Raw genomic sequence first — 25,812 nt, 5'->3', positions numbered from 1 at the left:
CTGAAAAACGGTACTAAACAATGACTTTATAGTTCTGAAGTTTGTTCAAATATGTGAAATATAAAAATATTTGATATATTATGATTCAGTTCATATGTATGTGAAAGCTTGGATTTAAAAACAATTTTCCGTCCCCAGACAGACAACATAAAATCTTAATAAACCAGTGTTTATAGTTTTTCTAAATTGAATGGATAATAGTGACTCATTCGACCTTAAAGATTCAAATATGACGTCAGCGACATTTTTTATTTCTGAAGACGTTCTTTTCACTATTCAAACTTTAGTGAACTAGTACTTCTAACATAGAGCGGTGTTCCTTTTTCTAGAATATATATCATTGGGATGTATATTTTGATCTAGGTTTGTGTTTATAATAAACTTAAATACTCTTTAATAGAATATAAAATAGTTTGATTAATTATGTATGAGGTTGATTAAACAGAATATAATAAATAACACATTTATAGACTATAGAGTTTATTTATGAAATATTTTATGATGTTTATTTATATATATGTATAAATTACACGGAACTGTTTATAATCTGTCGAAATGTGACAGATGTTATCTTATATTTTTTAATGTTCGTCCAAGTGGGCGTAGACTCTTCTTAATTTTTCTCTTTTATTTTTGTTTGCATGCCTTTTCTCATGTTTCCAGGGTTTTCCAATAACTTGTCTATCTGCTGCTTGTGCTGATGAAATTCTAGAAAAAATATCAAAATGTACACTCAGTACGTAAAATACAGTGTTAATAAAGCGACCTATAATAAATGATGAACAAAAATATTGCGAGAGAACCACAATAACTGAAGTGTCTTAAAACTAAAATATTTATATAAAAGCATGTAAAACCCCAATTAAATCAAAAAAATAACAAAATTTCTAAAAAGGTTCGCTAACATCCAACCTCTTTAAACATCAGCATTATGATCGACATAAAAAAATATATATCAAAACCACTGGCAACATCCTCTCTGTTACATGAGCCCGAGATCTATCAGTTATATTTAAGGGAAACCTAAATAAATACGAAACGGTCACACTGGAAGGCGGCCAGGCGTTAATTCATAAAATTTAACAACTTTACGACCAGGCGGGAGTTAACGAGCATGAAAATTGCTCTTAAAGTAAATATGGACGATATAATGTACTTTAGAATGTGAGAATGTGAGCTGCATGTAGGTTACTGGGCGGAATGAGGCGGAACTTGATACGGACATCGGCCAAAGGGTATATGACCACATTCCATTGAATACTGTGTCTGCTTTTACTGAGTAAATAATAACTCGATAACTTATAACAAAGAGTGTTTTAGTCGTCTTGAGTTTTTAGTTTTTGACTGTAAAATGCAAGCTGATATCAATACTGCGACGTACTCTTCTATGAGCAGAAAAATCTATAGTTATAGGACAAAATCATATTAGAAACACAGGGTGTTCACAATTGTAACATTTAACACAGACTTCTTTTTAGACTCAACTCTAGTGGATTCTAAAGTCTACATGAATTTTTGTATGATTTATGTTATCATTTATATCTTTTCAGATCTTTTTTTATTTCATAATATATATAAGACTAGCTCTTAATTTATAAATCCTTACAACAACGTACAACGTTAAAAACATTCAATCTTGTTTTATAAATTAATACAGAATATATTCATATAATAATGTATCCTCACCCTAATATAGGTTTTCCTTTAACGTGAGCTGCACCTTTTTGCATCGCAAAGAATGCGCTGTCGATTTCAGCGGACTTGTTCATCCAGCCCTGGAAGAGCCGGGTCATTTTCAATATCATATAACATAACCATTCCCCATTACATTGTATGTAACATCAATGACAATTCCTTTATTTTGAATTATTTTTACATCTACATATATATAGGACTTCATATAGACTAGAATATTCATTAACATTAATACTATATGTCATGTGTGTGGTGTATATGTCATGTATACTGTCTAACCTCTACAGCGCGCGCCTCTCGCGGCGTTGGTTTTCTAGCTTTATTCTCGTGTATGAGTTGTTCGAGGGTAGCGGGTTCGGTTCCCGGCGGCGGTTGCTCCCAGCGCAGACGACCGCTCGCAGCATCTTTCAGCAACAGACGAGCTGAGCGAGACACGTCCGGCTGACCCGCGGCGGTCATGAAGCCGCGGTTGACTGGTTATAACGAGAATATAATCAATGTATAATTATTACATCCAAGACTAACGCTAGCATTCATTGAATTAAAACGAACGTTTTTCGAATTTACTACTCGTTTAACATTCTCTTGTCTGTCCGTGATCACGGGTGCCGCAAAGTAACCGAAACGCCGCGAGTATGTTCTTAAAACTATTGTTTTAAGCGCGTAGTAAATCCGAAAAACATTAGTCTTATGTCATTGCAATCAATACAACAGATTATATATTTACAGTACATTTAAAAATAAAAATAAAATAATATTAACAATCCTCATTCCACTTATTCCTAACGAACGCTTTCGTTTGATATCTATATTAAAGTAATGAAATATATCTAGTCCGCCATTTTGGATGTTCAGCCATTTTGGATTTAGTATGACGTCAAACATGAGTAACCAACCAAACTTATACAGGTTATATGAAAAAAAATATAATAAACTAGAGTAGTGAGTAGTACTAAGATTGGGGCAAAGCTACAAGTCCGTAGTAGTCACAACAAAAATGTATAAATGTAATCTCAGAATCAGCAGACAATGAACTTGAGTATAAAAAATTACACCTTAAGTATCACATATATTAAATGAAGTTTGTAAAGCAACGTAATTTTTATTAAAATTACGTATACTCTTATTACTGTGGACACCCGGTTATCCGACCAACACTGTGCGAAGCAGTGGCGGACTATCGATTTTTGTCGGATTATACAATACTGTCTTATACCTTGTAAGACCTGGATTTGTTTACAAAAGAACACCTCCTAGCCGACATATTACACCTTTATGTTATATATAAATACTCTTATAACAAATCATACTGCCACCTACATCACAATGACAATACTGTACACGTCGGCAAAACAGTGGGGCGGCACAGTCATATCTAGTTTGTCGGATTATTGGGGATACACTGTATTATATATCGATTTGTTCAGAAATAGTCGAAACAACAAAGAATATATATATAAACTTTAATTAAATCTATAATATCATTAGTTACTATGGGAATATCATGAAAGTATGATTGGCTGTATGGTATATTATCACAGACTTGACTATCTAACATGGGTAGTATAGAAAAAAAATGTCCGCAGAATATTCTGCGACTTAATAGACCAGATTATAACAACTCACACGCGTGTGCTGTGAGTATCTTCTTGTATTCCATGGAGGTGTCGTCATATTCTGGCAGGAGTAACCCGTAGCGTTGTGAGAACACGTGTCTGCTTACTAACTGACAGAGGCGGGCCATCGCCGCGTCGTGTGACCGCATCTAGAGTCAATATTATCATTACACATATGACAAGTGAGTAAAAAAGTATCTCACTAACATTTATTGTTAAGGTTTTAAGTATCAATATTTTAAGGTTAGATTTCGTTAGCGGGTGTAGTACTGGAGACGATTTCTGGCATGTTAAGTTTATAACGATCGAAGGATTTAATACGATTTATCTATCAACCCACGTACTGACGGTATCGCAGTAATTCATAGCAATAAATGTACACAATTAGAATTTGACATGTACCTACATGACATCCCTGTCAGAGATTCATAAACTATGTTCCCGTATAAATTATAATACGTATATTTCTGAGGCTTTTATTATTTACTCCGTTATCCATATTTATTACTCCATATCTGAATCCATTCCTATTTATTATAGCTATACATCCGCAAGCATATCTTCATGCGAATAATTTAAAAATTCAAATGTTATATAATCTATATTTTTAATCTGTCACATTTTATCTTAATAAATTACAATTCCTACTAGTATATTAATAATTAAAATCACAACTTACAGTACAGTAGGTGAAAAAATTATAACAATAAATTTCAAATGTCAAACCTGATCAATAGGCAGTACAGCCGTCAATAATAAGTCTGGTGCGACTGCGTAGGCTGGCAACACTAGACCGGGACAATCCAATACCTCTACCTCACTGTCCACTATCAGGGACTGGATGTGACGGGTGTGTCCGGGCATTGAGGACACACTCACCTGAAAGGATTGTAGAATTACATACATATAGACATATATATATATATATATATACATGTTCAGTATATTTAATTATAAAAAATTGGGTTTCAATATGTGCCACTGAATTATCACATAATGATAAAATAAAAAGTATATGCTTATATAAACTAGTAAATTGTATACAATTAAATACAGTTTATATGAAGATATATACAAATAATTAAATAAGCATAAAGCTTTCAAATGAAACTAATATTTTTCGGATAAACTACGCGGATTTTTATTATTTTAAAAAACTACATAATCCCGACGCGTCGGTTACTTTTCAGCAACCATGATCACGGGCAGGCAGATGTGATCTCGTCCGCCCGTCGGGATTATGTAGTTTTTTAAAATAATAAAACTCCGCGTAGTTTATCCGAAAAATATTAGTTTCATTTAAATGAATAAAACTCGTGAAAATCTTAGATCTCATTAACCATACAGCTCTCAGAGGACGCATACTAACCTTCTTGGTTTGCATCAGTACATTAACAGAACTAGATTTGCCTACATTTGGATAACCAATCATCCCAACTGTTATCCTGGGAGGGTTCTTTAATTCTTTCCCTTTATATGTCTTCAGAACTTCTAACAATTTGTCTCTTCCAAAGATCTCATGTGAATTTTCCACTTTATTATCTGTTCCTGTGTGATCCTCTTTTTGATCTGTATCACAATCATCAACCTGTTCACTATCTGTGGTCTTCTCTGGATTACATAGAAAAGGTTCAATAGGTATTCCTAGCCTCAAACTTTCCATAACCCTATCCAAAGCTTCCTGCACCGCGTCTATTTTGTTTGCTGTGTTATTGACAGCCCTATTCAGATCTCCTAATTGTCTTTTGAACTGTTCTATATCGTCTTCTGTTTGTTTTATTTCATCTGGGTCATCAGGGCCGTCTGTATCTTCTTCTGACTCAGCTGATTCCGTTCCTGAGTCAATTTCGTCTTTCTCCGTTTGTGAGTCTTCTGATATCTTTCTTTCCTTTGAACTTTTGGCGGCTGAGAAAAAAATTATTGGAATGTTCTGAAAAGGTAATGATATTTTATTACTTTTTATACAACTTCTTACCAATAAAACAAATGCAAAAATGCCTATAACTTGTTACAAAGTTTAGAGATATTATTCGTGAAAATTGTGAGTGGTCACACATCTCTTTTCCGCCCTTACATTAATACATAATTCTCTCTCTCTCTCCACTGACATATCCCTCCTTTCCGGACCGATCATTCTTTATTCACCAAATCAAGCTCGAGTTAAGAAGTTCCACCTCAAAAATATTCCATAGCAGCAGCTGAACGTACACAAAAATGTAGATCAGTGATAAAAAGAAATAAATTACCACGAAAAACAATCGATTTATGAGTAGATTTTTTTAAATTTAATATCCATCAATAAAATCAAAATTGTTTATTTTAAAATTTACATTGCTGTAGCACAAATAATTTTATTTATTCTGTAATATTCATTTATTAAGTACCAGGTACCAGCCCCCGGGTTCACACGGGCTCTTTACAAAAAAAAATAATTTTGAGAATTAAAAAACTTATATTATGATAATTTTCAAGTGGTACGCCCGATTGAAATAGTAATTTAATCAAAATTTATTATAATATCAATCTTTATTGTACACAGAAGTACACAGATCTGTTACAAAAAGAGAAAGAAAAAAGAATTACATAAGAGTATTTATCATATTCCTAATAGCAATCTTTGATGTGAGTTGTGACCATAAAGAAAATACTCATATATCCAGAGCTCCCTTAATATTTTACCTTCCAATTACCATCTGTTATAATTTAATCAACTTTTACCAACATACATCAAATTATAGTACTGCGGGGGTGTACTCACTAGTACAAAAAAAAATTATCTATATCACATAATACAGTATATGGAATGATTAAGACAGAATCAGAACTAACTCCACAAGACAGACACTACACATAAAACACAGTCCAAAAAATGTATTAAAGAATAATACTGAACTTATACTCGAAGAGGATATTAAGTGACAAATTTGATCACAAAGCAAATGACAAATAAACATATCAGAAAAAATATGCTGAAACAGGTTTTATCAAACATGAATTTTTTTATTTTTAATTTCTAAATGGCAAATAAAATTAAAATCATCAAATCTATTGAGTGAAGCGAGTTGGTTTTTCTTCCATATGGATGATCTCAGCAACCGAATGTCCAATAAAAAAATATTTTTATAAAACGAAATTTGGTCAGAGCACCAATCACAATTTTGGGGTTAGAAAATGGAACACATGTCCAAAAAAACCATTAATAAAAAAACCACTAAGGTCACTTCACTCAACTTGTACCTAGAGCTTTTTCGAGCGAAGAGAAATCTCCTAATATATACTAACCTGCTTCTCAAAATATTCAGCCCAACACTTCCGAGTATATTCAGTTGTTAGATCAGCTTTGTTCAACAACAGGATACATTTGCAGTTCTGTTCTGACGCATATTTTTCTAGATCTAAACACCTGTCATAAATATAAATAGCACATATACAGTTATAAATTATCCATAATATATTAATTGATATGTTACTGTAAAAGTTCGAACTGCGGTTAATCCTAAGATTTACCAATTCTTAATAGTAAATGTCCGAAAGAGGTATCAGTTTAGGTTAGGTTAGGTTTATTGAAGTAAATAATTAAGAATTCTTTATTTTTTTATTCCTAAAACCAACATCTACCAGCTGACAGCAGTAAAACCTAGCATATACTGAATTTTAAAGGTCAAAAACTCGAAAAAATCGTCCTAATTTCGACATTTACCAACTCATATTGGTCAATACTAAAATTTACTGGATAATCTTAGGATTTACCGCAGTTTGAACTTTTACAACCTACCATTTCAATAGATTGTTTAAAAATTTATTATAAGAATACGAAACAGCTTTAATTTAAAATTACATAAGTATTCCATATTTTGTAATTATTTGGTTTAATTTATTATAGCAATAAATAGTAAATTCATGATTTTTTAATTTAATTAAATTAATGAAAATTTGACAGATTTACCTAAATAAAAGTGGATTTCTGGCATCTAATAGTATTAAAACAACATCAGACTTCTCCAAAGTCCTCCACAACTGTTTCCAAAGCTCAAGATTTCTTTCATAGGGTGTGACCGCGGCACCCAATTTAGTCTGTAATTCATTTAAATGCCTCCGCCACTCCAAAAAAGCATCTCGTTCTCTTGTAATTTGTTCTTCAGCTGTAATGCCTGGTTTCCATGGAGGTCTGGAATACATGATAGCATTACTATAGCATCTCATTTTTATAAAACAAACATTGTTATGATTAATGTGTGTTTATTTTAAATATTAAGTGGCTATATTTTTTCACCTCCTCGGAACAGTGAGAGGTTCATCAAATTCAGGTTGTGAGGTAACGAGTTCTACTTCACATGGGGCTGATTTCACATATTTCACATTAAGCTTTTCTGCAACAAACTCTCTGTTTGCAAGCTCTGCCGTTGACAGAAATTCTTGTAATGATGATTCCGCGGTTACTGATTGCAAATTCAGTCGCCCCCAATCATAACCATCATTAACTTCAGTCGTGTGTAACTTGAAATTAAATAATAAGTTATTACATATAAAGCGGTTCTTGTAACTATCGGTTTTATTGCTATTACACTAAAGAAATTACAAAGTAATTATAAGAAATTCGATTTCTATAAACTACTCTATCAGTTGTGTTATACATGATATGAGTAATTAATTAAACTAAAATAAATATGTAAATAAATATATAAATTACCAATGTATTATCTTCAACATGTCTACGATTACGATTTTTTGCATATCTATCTTTGATTAGAGCTCGTCCAAGTGAATCCTTATTTTTCTTTCCCATTATATAATATATAGATTATTTTCTCCTTAAAATTTTTAAACTTATATTTGATACCGAAAATATGGTTATAATAGAAATATTCAATGCGCGAAACACAGAAAGTCAGAAACGTGTTTATGATATAGAAGGTGTCAAACTCAATAATCAGCTGGACACATTAAAGTATTGAAGGTAATGGCAACTCATTTCAGTGCATAATATAGCACAAATAGTTTGAATTCTTATTATATATGTAAAAAAATATAACTGAAAAGTATTCTGTTTTTTTTATAGTTAATTAAAGTAAAAAAAAATTTATATTTTATAAAAAATGTGGCTATTCATGGCAACATTGCTATTCTACTTTTTTGACATAAAATGTCATTTGAATTTGACCTAACACCTTGTCGGGCTGTTTCGATTATTTGAGAATTGCATTAAATTTTATTTGAAATCAATAACAAATAACAGTGTGAACAGTGAAGACGAGTCTATTATTTATAGGTTTTAAGTCACCATGTCTGAGTATTATAGTCACTATCATCGGTGGGAAGCTTTAGCAGAATTTAATTTTTATATCGACGAAAATGAAGAAATGTACGACGACAACTATATTTATTGTTTATGTAGCCGTGCTTTTATAAGGTTAGTAGGCATTAAACTTTCTTCTATATAAACGCCTATATTCCTTTTCTTCTTGAAAAAAATTCTAAACTAGAACATTCAATCATTTCATTTCAAATATTTGTTATTAAGAATGAAATAAGTCTTACATACTTAAATTATTTGTTTATTTTTATAATAACATTATTTGGAAACATAGGCTTTGTAATATTTATTGCATATTAAAATATTTGTTAATAATTTAAAAACAATAACACATGTATGAACTGTAGGGATGTCAAGACATATTTGGGAGACAAAGAATGTGGAAGCGAGAGTGATGCTGAAGTGATAGAGTCCCAGGTGGACGATCAGTCTCATGTGCATTTCTCTGTGGATACATCATATAAAGTGAAGTGTGAGGTAAAAATACTAATTTGTAGTTTGTTTTTAATTTTTGTGGAAGTAATTGTCAGTGTTCCTTTAACATTTTATTAATACGAAATTGAAAATAAATGTATCATATTCTCAGGATACATTGAGATCTTATTTCATGTATAACATGTCAATTTAGCGTATTGTAAATGTTATTTCCTATCAAAGAAAAATAATTTAATCTGATAAGATGTGTTATGTGGTAATAATTTCTCTATCAACAGAAAGATGAGAGCGCCAGCTGTTATTGTAGCGCATCACACACAGAAAACTATTGTTCGACCGACGAACTTGATCCGTCACATATTCACAACTATCCCTCACATCCTCTACAACCGAGCGATAGCGGAGCTGATCTCACATATCAAGATTGTCATTCCGATTACATTACGCATGATAAAGTCGAGAGAATCGATAAAGAGTTCTCAAATGACTCTGATACCAATGAAAATTATTTATCACAGGATACATGGGAAAAATTTTGGCAATTTAATGGTGAGAGGATCATTTGGGCCTCTTGGATAAAGAAGTACAGTGACTACATCAATCCATCATATCTAGAGGAAAACAATGATCTCATCATGGATGACAATACTGCACCGAAACAATCTGCGGAAGCCATTTGCAACCACGTTGAAAGTAATGGAGTGGAAAATGAGAGAAGGGAAAGGAAATTTTCATATGACTCCAAAGTGAATCCGTATAAGACTAAAGAATCCGTTGAAGACAGAAGTGATAAAAATAATCAAAGCGCAAACAAAGACGACGCATTGCGTAGACGGCGGTCGTTGTCGGAACACGATCGTATACTTAGTCCGTGGACGCTAACAGGAACTGACTCAATGACTAATGTGACAAAACTTACATTGTCTAGTTACAATGTTACTTCGAGTCACGTGACTTCCGAGTCCACACCTACAGGCGAATATAGTATGTCCTCATCGACATCTTCCGATGACCAATTCAATGATCAAACCAGAATACAAAATATTGAGGAATATAATGAAGAAGTATCAGAAGAGATAGACACAGACGATTATTGGCAGTTCCTTTGGAAGAAACATTTCGGGGAGCAGTATGCATTGCATTACGCTAAATATATAGAATGCTACAGTGAACTCCAAGCAATACAGATCAATACGAACGACATTGAAAACAAAATGGAAGAAACCAAAGTGATTGATGGCGAATGCGAAAATAGTGAGGGCAATTCACTAGAAATGCCGTCGGTGATTGAAGTTCAGACACAAATCAATCAAATCAAATTAGAGGAAAAAGTTTCGAAACCGAAAAAGAGAGGGAAAAAAGCTAGCAATCGCGTCATAAGCTCGGTCGGAGTTTTGTTGCAAAATCTTCTAAGAGATCAGAAAGAAAAAGAGGCTAATGAACCAATAGATGCGGGTGATGATAAAACAAAAACCGGTGATAATGGTGATACTGTGGAACTAAAGGTCGAAAGCAGAACTAGTATTAATAATTCTCAAACCAACGCCAGCGTTGTTCAACATAATGACGAGGGAGATGGCAATGATCCCTATGAAGATAGACCAACTACTTTGAAACGAAGGTAAATATATTTTAATACGAATAGTCATTAGACCTCCGATTTACTATGATATTTATTTCAGTCATCAATTAGACGAAGACGACAGCTCGGAGAAGATAAAATCGACAATAGAGATGATGGGTTTTTCAGTAGACCCAGAGAAAATACCGAAAGGTGAATTGATTTATAGGAATAAATTCGGTAAACTCCGTCCGCCGCGATACAAGAAATTCGCTGCGGCCAAAAAAACTTACTTCGATGACGACGGTAATTCATACACATTTGACGAGAAACCGTATCAGGTAAATATATCAGATAAATATATATTTTTTGGTTATATCTCAAAGGTAACGTTTAAAACGATTCTATGCTAACGAATTTCACAGAGCCAAGAATCACAGGACGATTGTGAAATGCAAACAGACGAAGATGGTCCCGAAATACAATCGGATGTTGAGAAAGTTAAAAACGTTGAAAATGAGGAGAAGAGATCTATGAGCAAGAAATCTAAAGATCGTAAAACACTTCAAAATGACCGTGAGGCGGATGTTAGTGTAAATTTGTCCGAAACAGTAATAGATGATACGAAAATAGAAAATCCCGAAGGTTTAAGTAAGTCTATATGTAAAATGGTGTAGAAACTATGTTGTAAATATATTTACTGGAAATATCAAACTACTTAAGTCCTCCAACTAAAAATCTTGACCGTGCAATAAATTTATCTTTATCTGTAGCTTTGGACCAAACAAAACGCAAACGTCGGCAAAAGAGGTATAAAAATGAAGAAGAATCATCAGACATGCCGGAAGAATTGAAGGGGGAACCTAAGATGCTCAAGTATTGGAAGAAAAGACACTCGCTATTTCATAGGTAAGGTTAATTTGATGGAATATTCATATATATATAAATATAATAAATATATATATAAATAATTTTTTTCCCAATTTTTTCTTAAAATATTATAAATTTTCGAAGATATTCATACAATGACTGAAGTTTCTCTAAATTACAAAATACATTTACTTCCCAGAAAAACTATCTTACTTAACAGACTTCAAGAGCTTGTATGGAATATAAAATAAAGCCTATATTTTCCTCGCACTTCATCTATTCATTCTTTTCACAAAAACTTTTTCAGTGCTAAAAGTATTTGTGTGAGGAAAAGACATGAATAGGTCGAGCTTTATTGAATAAAAATAAATTCAGTGTTATGGTTGAAACTTACATTTAGATCATATTAATAAGGCATACTCATATAATAGTTTAGATGTATATATTTTTTAGGTCAATTTTTTTCTAACTACCTTTCAAATTTAAAAATAAGTGACAAGTATATCTTTCCCTAGATAACATTAAATTTGCACAGGCACTAAACTTGTGATTGCGATTTGCAGGTTTGATGACGGCATCCGTTTGGATCGCGAGAGCTGGTTCAGCGTGACCCCCGAAAACGTAGCGCGACATATAGCCAATAAGTGTCAATATGATGTGGTCGTGGATGCCTTCTGTGGAGCCGGAGGAAATACCATACAGTTTGCTAAAACCAGCAAGAAAGGTTGGTATTGTGAGTTATTAGTGGAAAAGGATGATCGGATGAAGAACTGGAATTGGTGACATATTTACATTGGATGAAGAGGTGCTGGTTATAGAAATTCAATGTTGACTTAACAGCAACCTTATAAGTGTCCCTTGAAGGGTGGATTATGGAAATACGGCAATTAATGACTATCCTAACTATATCCATATAAAAATTTCAAATATGTTCTGAAATCATAAAAAATTGGGAACTCATATAATTATAGTACTTCCATATGTATATGTTAAATTACATATAAATGCTTCTTCGGTAAAGAAATAATGCTTGAAATAAATTAATATCACGGATACCATATATAATATTCATGGAAATGACTTCTTTATTTTTGGAAAAAAAATCATTTTATTTCATTTAAGACCCTGTTTTTCAAAGATCTAAGCAAAATTATAAAAATACAGTTGTCTATTAGAAATATATGTTATTTATTAAATATAAAAACATATATAATTATTTTTCCCAGTCATCGCAATAGACATAGATCCAATAAAGATAGAAATGGCAAAGCACAACGCGGCAGTCTACGGCGTCTCCGACAGGATACAGTTCATTGTTGGTGATTTCTTCGAATTAGCGCACACGCTGACAGCTGATATGGTGTTTTTGAGTCCACCCTGGGGTGGGCCTAGCTATTCTCAGGTAATTTTAAAACTTATCCATACTTAATATCCATTCTTTTATTATTTTTTTTGGAAATGCATTAAAAAAACTGCGTCTTTGTGAGCTATTTCATATACACATATATAACTTTCAAATGTTTCTGTATGTTGTATTTTAACTAAGTCTGATCGGAAGGTCATTATGCTTTTTAACAAACAAGCAAAATAAAAATTATTAATTATTTTTTCGTGAAACTTCTCAATACAATTTAAATATAATAAAAAATGTCACTATTTAAATTGTAATTCATAATAATCTTCGGTCATTGATCTGATAATTCTAATATTTCATATACATATAGGTACATATATATATATATATATATATATATATATGTATATATATATGCATATATATATATATATATATATACAATTCAGCCAAAAGATTTTAGAGCATATTTATATCGAGTTTTAATTTAGTAACTCTCATATACAGAACACAGAATACTGTATAGAAACAATGCTGGAACCTAAACCGGCCTCAGAGCTGATGAGAGTGGCGCGTCACATTAACACTAACGTCACGTTGTATCTGCCAAGAAATACGAGGACGGAACAGGTACGACATAGTAAAAGAATAATTTAACGCAATCGTTAACAAACAGATAATTATAAAAAAAAAAATATTAGAAGTTCTGTATGGTTATTTAATCAATTGTACCATCCTGTGAAAGAAAAATAAAATAACGAACTGTTTAAGTTTCGTTTACACTATTTATCTTGTTAAGTTGGCTATAATATAGATATCATTCAGTCTAGGTTAATAACATAACTTGTTACTTAATTTTCTTTCTATGTATTTTAATTTTCAGATATTGTCATTGGCACAAGAGGCGGGTGGGTCTGTGGAAATAGAACAGAGTTTTCTTGATAGAAGATTTATTGCTATTACAGCATACTTTTATTGATTGATATTAATAATAAGAATTATAGCTACTCCTCTAAAAATTAAATAAACGGAACATACTCTTTCTGACCACTTGATATTAATTTAAAAGAAATATCAGAGAATTATTTACAAAATCTGAAACTGCCTTATAGTACTTGTGAGTTTTATTGTTCACATAGAAGTTTGTCTTGTAGAATAACATATTCAAATATTTTGTTAATAAATACATAAAAAAATATAAATATATATGATTGGAAAACTAGAGAGAAAATAATATTGATGTTAGTATAATTAAAATTGTACAAATATTATATTTATATTGGGATTTAAAGTTTGGAACGCACATTTATATCATTTAAACAAGTCAATCTATATAGAAGGTTCAATGTAATTTTTTCTTGTCTTAAATACTCTTTATAGCATATTGAATTTTTTTTCTCTGTGATTATTTTAGTCGTAAGCAATAATGTGGAACTAGTGTTGTGTTATAAGGATATACTTGACTAATTATCATGTACATTGTATTTGAAGAACCGAGGAAGGTTAATACTATAGTCTATAGTATATTGTATTTCTTTTCTCTGTGATTATTTTAGTTGTAAGCAATAATGTGGAGCGTGTGTTGTGTTATGAGGATATATTTGACTAATTATCATACATATAATGATAACAGATGTACGTTATATGGAATAAATACTGGTACACACAGATCATGCCTTATAAACATAGTTAAGATATAAAAAAATTTAAATTATTTTTCTCTTTTGATCTTCTTCTGTATTTAATTATATAATATTCAGTAATGTATAAACCGTTGCACAAATCTTTTCAAATCCATTATTCCTTTAATGCATTTCCGTGAATATGAAAATAGTAGGCCTTGTATGTGTGATTAATGTTGTGATTATGTAAATATATGTTTATAAGTATATAAGAAGGTTGCTTGTTTATATTTGAATCCCTTACAAAATGTATATTTTTTTAATGCTATGGCTTACTCACATTGGACTTGTGGGATATGTTGCCAATGTAAATATATTAATTTGTTTGATGAATTATAATGTTGAGTACTTTTAAAAACATTTTAAAAAGACTTGACACTATGGCTATGAGAACCAACTTTAATTTATAAGTACAACAACATCAAAACTATACTTTAGTTAGGAATTACGATCATCATTATTAAATAGCAATCAAGTGTCAAGGCTCAGATAGGATTTCAATTATTTTTTTTGTAATAAATTATAATCAAACAGGCCCACATTCATTCATACCATTGAAATATATGCCTAAAATAAAACAAATCACATAGTGCTTAATGTATACTTAAGATTCTTATATTAAATTACATGGAAGTTACATATTGAAACAATTTGGTGGTTTGTCTTTTAACAAAGATGATGGAAAAAAATGGTTTATATAATATTGTCCATGTTGTTTCACTTATATTAGTATTTAGTTTATGTACAACTGTTATTCTTTCATTTCTCCTTCCTCATCTTCTTCCTCGGCACCTCTTACATACAGCACATTATTACACCTAATCAAAACTTCTCCCAAATTACCTAAAACAGAATTTGTCTTAGTGTGATCGTGTTTTTAAACTTTAAATAATGTTGAGAATTGGTACCTATACTTCGATATGACCACTTACTATGTATAATGGCATATCCTATGACTCAAGCCAGGGCACAATAGTTTAAATGATGAAGCAATTAACTTCTGAATGTTGGAGATAAAATTTAACTTATCAATTAATATTTTTCTATACTTTCTATTTGTATTTTAATTTATTTTTTTTGTATTAGGACCAACCTGATAGCTATCGAAAGTTGACTAACCTGTGCAAGAACCATCGACAATCTCTTCTGTATTTGCTAACTGCAAATTCATATAACCGTCGGCAGACACTAAAAGTCCTTTATATTCATGTCCCCATTTTAATTTGACTAATACAGCCTTTCCTGTTAGGCTATTTAAAAAGGGCTTAGGATTTATAGGCATTGACGCCGCCATCGTGAATGTCTGAAAATGTAATAATGTTAAGAATTATGTGAACATATTGTGTAGAGTAGTCAATGTACATTTATAATAATATAAGTTTATACTCACTTTACTAGTAACCTAATAAAAAAAGCCGCTTATAAGTAAATGCTTCACGTTCGCGTCGTTATTTGACAACTGACAATGACAAGTGTAAAACTGTAAAAAAGCACACTGCACAGCCATAAATTAATCAAATCATAAAGTTAACAGACTAGAATTATAATTAATTCAGTAAATTTTTTTAGATAAATCTATTAACGTGCTATAGGAATAATATACGAATAAAATAAAAAAAAATTTTTTAATTAATTTGGTCAAGTATGGAGATGGGTTATGGTTCCCTTCTAATCATAATACGCTGAGTGGGATCGGAAGACAATTGCGAATTATTATGACCATTGGCTATACTAGACGATACTAAATGCTACACTTAAAACAATTCTTTGCCCTTAAGGTAAATACATTTTTATGGTATAGGTAAAATAGTACATTGTCTATGATTATTTACTTTATGTTAACTGTTGAATTGTTGATAGTTCATATTTTATAGTTCATTAGGAATATTCGCAGTAGCGACTAGTTTTTATTCAATTTGAAGAAATACACACAATCCTTTAAATTACGAGAGACTACACTGTGCATTACTAAAATGGCTACTTTGGAGGACAAAATATTGGGAGAAAAACTTCATAACTACTGTAGTAGTAGCGAAGATGAAGGAGGTTCTGATGATGAAGATTGCCAAAGCTCAGATGAGAAAGAAAATTCTTTAAAGAGGTGCCAGGAGCCATCGGAACCACCGCCTGTTAATAATTGGAGCGGTTCAGCAACCAACACAGGCCCAAAAGGGGTTTTGGAAGATTGGAGAAGATTTAAAGAATTAGAAGCACAGAACAGAGAGGAGTTAGCCAAAGAGCGCATTGCTCTAGCTAAAAAACTCACTATGACGGTAAAAACAGTTCAAGAAGAGGATAAAGAAAAAGAAATCGATGAGTTGGAAGATGAGTTAGACGAATTAATTGATGAAGGTTTTCTTATGAAGTACCAACAACAAAGAATGCAGGAACTCATGGCGCAGTTACAAAAAGCGCCTAAATTTGGCAAGCTTCAAACGCTGAAAAACCAGGATGATTTCTTGAGTGCTATTGATAAGGAAGACGTAAAAGTAACAGTGGTTATACATATATATGGACACAATGTCAAAGCTTGTGAGAGCATGGACGGTTGTTTAAGTATATTGGCATCAGATTATCCGGCAGTAAAGTTTTGTAGAATAGCAGTGGATGTAGCTGGTTTGAGTCGTCACTTTAGTGTAGAAGGTGTGCCAGCGCTACTTGTGTATAAAGGCGGACAGATTATTGGTAATTTTGTTCAGTTAGCAACAGAACTCGGCAATGATTTCTTTGCTTCAAATGTAGAAAAGTTTCTCATAGAATATGGTATGCTGCCTGAAAATTAAATTGTGTTTGCTGTTTTTATTAATGCATTTTTGTTTGTAGAGATTGTGTTGTTTTAATGAGTTTCTATATTGTTTATCAGTATTACAACAGAGCATCCAAGATGAATCTAGCATATATTCTATTTTCGTTTAGTCAGATATGCTAAGCATTTTATTATAATTTAAGTTAAACTTAAATGGCACCACCAATTTGTTTATGTAAGTTAATGTGGTAACATATTTTTGTTTATAACTCCTTAAACATTTTGACAACCTGAGGCTGCCAATTTTGGACAAGACTTTGTAGGATTTGTGTATTAACCTAGGATAATCAATGAATTTTAACAGGACTTTTAGGAACAGAGGTGTCTGTTGTTTGCGATAATAATATTTAAAATAATTTGTGTTCCATTGTAAGAGTAAGTCCTCTTCAAGAATTAAAGTCCCAGTGTCAGAATACAGTATAGATCTGAAAAAATATGTAATGACCCATTTACACTACCCATGCTATTGGCAAAGCATTAGAAGCTATGAAAAAGGGTTTTTTAAATATAAACCCTACATTCTATTTTGGTAATTTTGAATTTTTATTTGGATATAGCATAAATGTACTGCTAATATAAAAAAATTCTTTTAAAATAATTAAAGATTTAATCCGAGTCTTGGTTTATAGTGTATGTGAGACATCATCAGCGTTGATCATAGTAGCTGTTTTTGATATGTTATTTAAAAGATAAAGTGGATATGTTTTGACTAAAATAAGGATTTAATATAAATTATCCATCTCTAGTGTTATTCTATACTGCATATTTAAGAAACTTTGATGAATATTTTGTAGAGGAAACTGAAGGATGGCTTCTCCATTCCAATATGAGTGTTAAATATATAGAATGCTCGATTAACACAATAGATTTTTTGGTAAAGCAACTGCAATCTGACATTCCGAAGGTTTCAGTATTCAAACCGGCTTGAAGCAGTGCATTTTTTACGATTTATAATGAATACAATAGTAGTCTTAATACAATAGTTGAACATGTAATGTGGCAGAGAATTGAAAGTGAGACATGTCGCCTTCATAGCTATGAATAATGATTTTTTGCTAGTTAATTAATGTGATGCACATAACACTTGGCTAGTACTTTTTGTAACTTTCACTGGAATCGACGCTGTAATTCTTAGTAATTAGTGTTACTACAAATAGTGCAAATATTTTTTATTCAAGTTTCTTAAACAAAATTACTTAATGAGTTTTACAGTTGCATTTATTAGAACTCTCACAGTTGGTAGGTTTAGGATTTTTTTAAGGGGAACATTTTTGTCCATAGAAATTAAAGTGTAGTGTCTAAAATTATGGTTTAAGTGATGTGTTTCTAATATAAAAAAAAAAATATTTGAGTTGTTTTAATCTGTTGTAGTGTAAATTCAAATTATATCACCGAAGTATATAGATAAATGAGCAGAACGCGATTTTTAGGTCTCATAGGTCACCAGAGGTCGCCACGCTCCGGAGTACATTTGCGTGCACTTAAATTGGATCCACTGTCTTTGTTACTGTTACGTATTTGTGTTTTTAGTAAGCATCAATAGCGAGCACTTTTTGTTGCACGAAGTGTACATAACTTATCCCCACTACGCCTAAACTAAACACTGCCTAGATACGTGCTGGCAAATGTAAGGGTTGATTTTAATTTTGTATCATTTTCGCTGTTTATTTTTAAGGACTAAGTAAAAGCACTAATAAGCTTCGTGTGTAGGATTTAAACTTTTTTCTTAACTTTTAAGTAAGAAAACTAGAAAACGAGATCGTTTTGAGAGATTTATTTATCAAGTAATACAATATTTAGCAAACCTTAAATTACGACGATTATTCTTATCTATGCCTAAAAATATGTCATTAAATAGTTTCATTAAAGATAACATTAACAATTTTGGAGGATTACTATGTGTAATAATTTCCTGCTATTTATATAACTATATGCACTTATTTGATTTTTTTGTTCTAGAATTTAAGATCGTAAGAAAAATACAAAAATCTATACTTTAAGATATACGTCTTACAGATACTCGGAGATTATACACTTGAACACTGTTTTGTTACTGCGTTTTTTTCCATAGTAACCATTAGTTTATCTAAGGTTTTGCCAAATCAGCATTGCAAACAATTTAGGTACTTGATATAAGAATTCGGCAGTGTTTACATCAGTTTACTACACTAGCAGAGTTCGACTACTTCATCGGTCATTTCGGTTCGCCTACGTTTTGGCGGTTTCGGTTTCGGTTCGCCGTCATCGTCCTCCTCGATAATTTCCATGTCACTATCGCTGTCTTCCTTGGAGCGTGACGGGCCGGGTTTCGGTTCGGAACCGCTCGAACCGTTGGCGGTCTTTTCCTCTTTCGGGCCGAGCATTGGCGAATCTGCGTCTGTAACTAAGCGCCATGTTTTTTCCTCGTCCTCCTGCTGTAGGCGCACTCGTACTTCGTAGTTTTGCAGGAAATCGTCGACCAGTAAGGCACAGCCGTCGTTTAGGCCGATTTCTTCTAAAGTCTTTTCGTTGTTGTGATCAGTTTCGCCCGGCTCAGATGAGAGTACAACAAGACCTTTGCCTTCCACTGTAGCGTCAGGAGCCTGCATGTTAAGACCTTCTTTGAACGCCGTATTCAGGTCTTTAAGTGTAAGATGTTTCAGGTTACAGGCTAATGCTACTTCCGGTTTCGGAGAACACACATAACATTTAGGATTTGGTGGTGTTAAGGCTGGAAAACAAAGAAATAGCATTTTAATAATTATTTTTAACTGGATTTACACATTTATCAGTTTATTGTATTTTAATAACACTCACTTTTTTCGGGTACAAATAGTTGTCCGCGGTGATTGACTTTAGGTCTTAGATAAACACTAGTACAAGTTTCAAGCTCTCCTTTTAGTAACGCCTGCGCGCGTAATACTGCCAAACCCGCCACGATTGCATTAGCTGTGGCGATTGCTGGTATTATATTGCCAGCCATAGCTAAAATAAAAAAAAACATATTATAATATGGTATTTTAAATAATATTTGTAGTCAAAAAAGCTACTGAGTATTGGTATTATAAATATAGTTAGTAAATATATTGAGATTTTGTAGTAGTACTCGTTTTTTTTATGTCAAAGGGGGCAAACGAGCACACGGCCTATCTAATGGAGGTAGTAGTCACCCATCGACATCGGCAAAAAATTTTGCGGATGCGTGGCCACCCTTATTTGGGGAAGAGGGAGAGGAAAGGGTCGGAAAAAGGAAAGGGCAACCGGCTCTCTCACTCATCGGATCAAACGCAGCCGTACAAGACTACTTCACGCCGATCTTCTGTGAGACGGAGGTACTTCCCTGGTCGAGTCAGTCCTTGTTCGAGCTGCAGTAATTTCACCACAGCTAGGCTCTACCACCTTAAAAACTTCGTTAAAAGTTTCTACTTACATTTAATTTCAAATCGTGATTTGAGTGGAATATTGAAAATATGTGATCTGATATTAGCACAGGCAGTGACAAAGTCCATAGCACTCTTTTCATCTTTATCCCAAACCAGATGATCACCTTCAGGACGGCTTTTAAGATCTGTTTGAAGAGCTTTGCAACTGGCAGCAAATACCTACGAAAGAGTATGGAAAAATTAAATTTCTTATAAATAATTAAGGTACAAGGCCTAATATTCAATTTTTATCCTGTTACAGATAAGATGAAGTTATTTCATGACTTTACTATTAATGTCTGAACGGGCGCATAAAAATTTTACATTTGAGACACAATACTTTTCATTACTAATAATATTCTTGTTTAAAATCTCTGCTATATTCAGAATATTGTGGGTATATGTTGTCAATTTGATGCCTATATTATATAAAACATTCTTTATCTTGAAGGAAGTGTTTACCATATTAATGTAGTGAAAATTAAATTTTTAATGGCTACTACCAAACTCTTAAACATTTTATATGGAAAAAAAATATTTTTATATGATTAATTTTGTAATATTTTTGATAATTATTCTGCTATTTGGGACAGGGATACAATAAATTAACAACTCATGTAACTAGCAGGATCTTCTTTCATATGTATAGATTTAAACAAAAATTTATTATTGAAAATGAAGATCTTTAATCCCTAGTCCAAAAAACATTAGGGAATGGTGTAGTTATTAATATAACAATTAAATAATTAATAGTAATGGCAATAATAATAAGAACCTTATACCTGAGCACATTCATACACGGACCACACTCTTTGATCTGGCAACCCTGAATGTTGTATTTCTATATTATCTTTCCCTGGTAAGCTATCCCAGGATAACGGTGTGGGTGGCCTGCGTTTCTTCCACAGATTCTCCATCGACAGCAGGTACCGGATATCATCACCAAATAACTTAGCAAATAACTTTTCTGGATCATAATTGGTTTCTGCGGCCCATGTTCTTGTACTTTTCCTCTCAACGTTTCCTGAGCTGCTCTCTGATGTTAGAGCAGTTGAACCTGCATCCCCCGCAGCTTCTGGGTCAGCTGTATCGGGACTGACATCCTGGTCAGGGTCCTCTTCACCAAACAGTTGATTGAAAAGATGCTTGGCCCATACGATGCAGTGGATCGGTTCAGACGGGGTGTTCCTTATAGTGCAACCTGGGAAGGATTTTTGTGGAGCCTTCGGTTGGCATTCGTAACACTGTGTCACACCCTTCTTTATAAGCTCCACCTATAAATATATACATTTGTGAATACATCTTTGTATCTGAGATATATAATAATAAATATGGTTATAATCGAAATATTCAAATATATAATTGATTGCAATTTTAAAAATCATTTTCATCAAATAAATGAAAATTTCCCATCAATCATTTGTATGGTTAATTTGGGTCATTTTTATTTTTAATCATGAAACATGTTCTTATTTTTTTGCTGTTCAAGATATTTATCAGCTTGTTCTCAGAATATTATTTCCCTCAATATGTAAAGTTTAGTTAAGGTTTAAAAATTCCAGTTGATACTGGCCATTATTGTTTGTATGTTCTCTATATAAGTACATCTTACTAAAACATTGAACTTCAGAAAAAAATTGTCATAATAATTAAGTTTCCGAGTGGTCTCGAGATTAAAGATTGATAAACAGAGGTGTTTAAGAGATATAAATATTGTTTTTCATCACCTGTCCAGCGTAACCAGCTGTTCCCGTTTCAATAAGAGGAACGTTTGCAGCAAGACACATTCTGTTGACATGATTTCTGGCAACACGGTTGTCCAAGGCATTCAGGACAATATTGAACTGCTTGAAATAACTCACACCGTAGTCATTACTGGAATCCAGAAATAATATATCAGTTTATCTATAATTTATGAACACAATTAGTTTGTTACATTACATGAAGTTAACCAAAAAAAACATATAAACATTGTTTTTGTCTGCTCTCTTTAGCTATAATATGAATAGTTTTAAACATTTTCATCTCATTATCACAAACATGCCAGTTAATGTAATTTGACAGTTCAGTTCATTTACCTCCCTGATTATTACTAACCTAATAACACTGTCATGATGTGCAACTATATTTACGTTGGGATTGAAACTGAGTGCACTGTCTTTGGCCACCTGTGCCTTTGATTTCCCCACATGCTCTTTGTGAAACAAAAATTGTCTATTTAGATTGCTTACGTCGATTGTATCAAGGTCGATCTGAAAAGGAGTAATAACACTTAATACATGTCGGGATAGAATGAAAAATTTCCAGAAAATACTATACGTACGATTTCAATTTGAGGGAATCCTGTCAAAACGAGATTCTTTAATATTTCACAACCTATACCGCCGGCACCGACTACTAAGATTTTAGAATTTGCAATGGCTTCAGTAAGCTTTTCGTCAAACACACCAGCTACTCTCGCAACCATTTTTGTCACGATGAGTTGTTATTGAATACTATTGCTTAAATATTTTAAAAACTTTTAAAAAATATAATCCACATGAACACCGTAAGTAAACGAAATTTATGCGGCGTCGAACGGCTGTCAAAGTTAGCGTCAGTGAATTTGATTTTCGTTTGGAAATACCTAGATTTTGTATTTTTTTATAGTTTCTGTTTATGCATTTTGAGTAATTTGCCACTTTAATTAATATAAATAATAGTATTATATGTAAGGTTCTATAACATAACACTATAATATATTATCATCAAACTTTTTTTAATGTCTTTGATTGCTCAAGGATGGAAAGGAAAACCGGACCGTAACATCTAATATATAACAAAAATGTTTATTATATTACATTACAATAGTTTCCACACTGTTAATTTGTCATTAAAATGGATTGTCGTCGTGGTTGTAATAATATGCATACCTTCAAATTCCCAAAATTAAATACGGATTAACACTTCGCTTTGTTAATATCTATTGAATGAGGTACTTCCCTATTTATAGCAAGGCTTAATATTTTACTTTTTACATACTGTTAATTAGATTAGGATTTTGTTTTTTTTTTTACAAACATAATAAAACCAACAAAAAAAAAATAATGTCATTAACTCAATATCGTTCAGTATTCTGAACTCTTTTTGCATATAAATTCTGGCAAAAATTGCAAATGTTTTCTTTTTGTAAATTGTAATAAAACATTATCTATTACGTAAAACAGTTTTAACTTATAAGAGTAATACAATTTTTTGTCAATTCTTTCCATATTCGTCCGTTTCGTATTTGATTTATTTACATTTTTTAAATTTTTCTTCGGTCTTTGGAAGATATTAAAAAATAGATATCAAGTTTTTTAAATTTGGAATCATTCATTTTTATACAATAGTTTATTGAGTGTCTTCGTTCCGCGCAAAAATATTGACAAATATCTTTTTATTTTAAGATGAAACTGAAAATGATGCTAAAGATTTTGATCTCGGGAGATGAAGATAACACCTCTAAAGAAGTCGAGTACATTAGTAAAAGGTTCCCAATTTATATGAAGCGCTAATGCTCCGACGCCAGTCGATGAATTCGGCAAGAGTCGGTGTCCATCCACTGAATCTTGGTTAGAAACGAAAGATACGGACTCATCAGAGCTAAATACAATCTTCATTTAGTCCTGGCAATAGTCCACTGGACTATGATTTATTTCCACTTTTAGAGAATAAGGCTCGCTCTAAACGCTAGGATAATTAAGATTCTATAAAATCCATAACGTTGGTAGAGAAGAATTTTCCCACAGAAAAGTGCGTGCTATTGATAACTCGCATCAACGTTTTAGGGCTGTATGGAAACAAACGAGATGACCACGAATCAGTTTTTTTTATTGTTATGGTTTTATATAAACGTACTAAATTATAATACTTCCTAATAAGTGTAAATTTGTGTACCGTACTATATAAAAATTTGTTTTTGTAACAATATTTATGGAAAAACTAAATAGCATGTCTCATTCACTAGAATTCAAATCTTTTGGCTCTTTTTTCTATCAAACTATATTAACTTTCACCTGAGATCTCGTTTATAAATGAATTTGTCTTCATGTAAAAATTGTTAACACAGATATTTTTGCTAAATGCATGTATTGAATAGTATACATCAAAAAATTTCGACTGCCTTCTTATTGCATCCATCTGGCTCCGAGTACATCTGACATTTTTGTTATTTTAATGTTGAGCAATCATCACTTTCCACCGTCCTGAAAGGAGAGTGGAAGGGTTATGTGGGACTTAATCTACTGAACGGGGGAGGTTTCGAACTTACCATTAAGCTCCAACGGTTTATATCAGCACCTGAATAGAGTGCCACAGCCCACAGGGTCTCTAGGATATTCGATTGGCCCCGTTCAACTGTTGGCACATCCATTTTCAGATGTTTTCCAGCCGGCCGATGTGAAAAAGTTGGTGCCTTCGCTCAGGTCAGTTAAAAAAAGTTAAAAAAAACTTTCAGGTGTGTGTGTGAAGAAAAATCAGGTAGCTACTCTCCAAGCCGGACTGTTAGAATGGATCCTCGTTATTTCTATTAAAATAAATGATCTTAAAACCCTTTTTTTTAAGTCAAGATGTACTTTCGCATTTACTTCCTTTATTATGAATTAATACTCTTCTTCATCACAATTTTTTTAAAGTACATAATGTATTGCTGAGCTTGACTTTTACTTATAACGATGTTGAAGGAAAAATCCTTAAGCAATAGAATATGTACAATTTTTAAATTTGGTAGTTAAATTTTTTTTTTTTTGATACATAGAGATCTCATATAAAAGTTTTATAAAAATAGAATGAATTATTGAGTCCAGTGCCGAAGGGAGCTCGGGAGCTGAGGGCGTGTGACGTCATAATGGTAGTTTTCACTCTCGATAGAGAAATAATAGATACAATAAGTACTCTTATTAAATAGCTATAATATTATGATGTCACAACTATGGTGACCAATCATGGCGCGTTTATACTCTCGTGATTTTGATATAAATTTCATCAATTTTGCTTTATAATTAATTGACAATTTTTTTTAAATTAAATATCAATATCATTAATAACAAAGTTTTAAT

At 32.2% G+C, this 25,812-nt stretch overlaps 5 protein-coding genes across 5 annotated transcripts; 2 read left to right on the top strand and 3 right to left on the bottom strand.

Moving 5' to 3' along the window:
• Positions 1-463: 463 nt before the first annotated feature.
• Positions 464-8,215, bottom strand: LOC116772419 (large subunit GTPase 1 homolog). Its single transcript, XM_032664611.2, has 10 exons — positions 8,002-8,215; positions 7,585-7,808; positions 7,258-7,479; positions 6,594-6,714; positions 4,681-5,241; positions 4,038-4,190; positions 3,322-3,460; positions 1,975-2,168; positions 1,687-1,775; positions 464-708 (listed from the first exon to the last, which is right to left on the bottom strand). Exons 1-10 carry the CDS (start codon positions 8,095-8,097, stop codon positions 582-584), a joined length of 1,926 nt encoding a protein of 641 aa, XP_032520502.2. The 5' UTR covers positions 8,098-8,215; the 3' UTR covers positions 464-581.
• A 238-nt stretch (positions 8,216-8,453) lies between these two features.
• Positions 8,454-14,742, top strand: LOC116772360 (trimethylguanosine synthase). Its single transcript, XM_032664526.2, has 10 exons — positions 8,454-8,721; positions 8,973-9,102; positions 9,339-10,681; positions 10,743-10,962; positions 11,047-11,272; positions 11,395-11,530; positions 12,055-12,215; positions 12,718-12,893; positions 13,353-13,475; positions 13,729-14,742. Exons 1-10 carry the CDS (start codon positions 8,594-8,596, stop codon positions 13,822-13,824), a joined length of 2,739 nt encoding a protein of 912 aa, XP_032520417.2. The 5' UTR covers positions 8,454-8,593; the 3' UTR covers positions 13,825-14,742.
• A 372-nt stretch (positions 14,743-15,114) lies between these two features.
• LOC116772361 (small nuclear ribonucleoprotein F) lies at positions 15,115-16,006 on the bottom strand. The gene is made up of 3 exons (XM_032664527.2): positions 15,918-16,006; positions 15,647-15,830; positions 15,115-15,370 (listed from the first exon to the last, which is right to left on the bottom strand). Exons 2-3 carry the CDS (start codon positions 15,819-15,821, stop codon positions 15,279-15,281), a joined length of 267 nt encoding a protein of 88 aa, XP_032520418.1. The 5' UTR covers positions 15,822-15,830; positions 15,918-16,006; the 3' UTR covers positions 15,115-15,278.
• Positions 16,007-16,362: 356 nt separating this feature from the next.
• LOC116772293 (phosducin-like protein) lies at positions 16,363-18,679 on the top strand. The gene has a single exon (XM_032664415.2). It carries the CDS (start codon positions 16,501-16,503, stop codon positions 17,308-17,310), a length of 810 nt encoding a protein of 269 aa, XP_032520306.1. The 5' UTR covers positions 16,363-16,500; the 3' UTR covers positions 17,311-18,679.
• A 413-nt stretch (positions 18,680-19,092) lies between these two features.
• Positions 19,093-23,319, bottom strand: LOC116772292 (SUMO-activating enzyme subunit 2). Its single transcript, XM_032664414.2, has 7 exons — positions 23,058-23,319; positions 22,832-22,986; positions 22,462-22,609; positions 21,517-22,008; positions 20,743-20,914; positions 20,130-20,297; positions 19,093-20,043 (listed from the first exon to the last, which is right to left on the bottom strand). Exons 1-7 carry the CDS (start codon positions 23,199-23,201, stop codon positions 19,502-19,504), a joined length of 1,821 nt encoding a protein of 606 aa, XP_032520305.1. The 5' UTR covers positions 23,202-23,319; the 3' UTR covers positions 19,093-19,501.
• Positions 23,320-25,812: the final 2,493 nt, after the last annotated feature.

This window comes from Danaus plexippus, chromosome 12 (genome assembly GCF_018135715.1).
Source record: "Danaus plexippus chromosome 12, MEX_DaPlex, whole genome shotgun sequence".
Taxonomy (NCBI): Eukaryota; Metazoa; Arthropoda; class Insecta; order Lepidoptera; family Nymphalidae; genus Danaus; species Danaus plexippus.
This window is presented reverse-complemented; position numbering and strand designations above follow the sequence as displayed.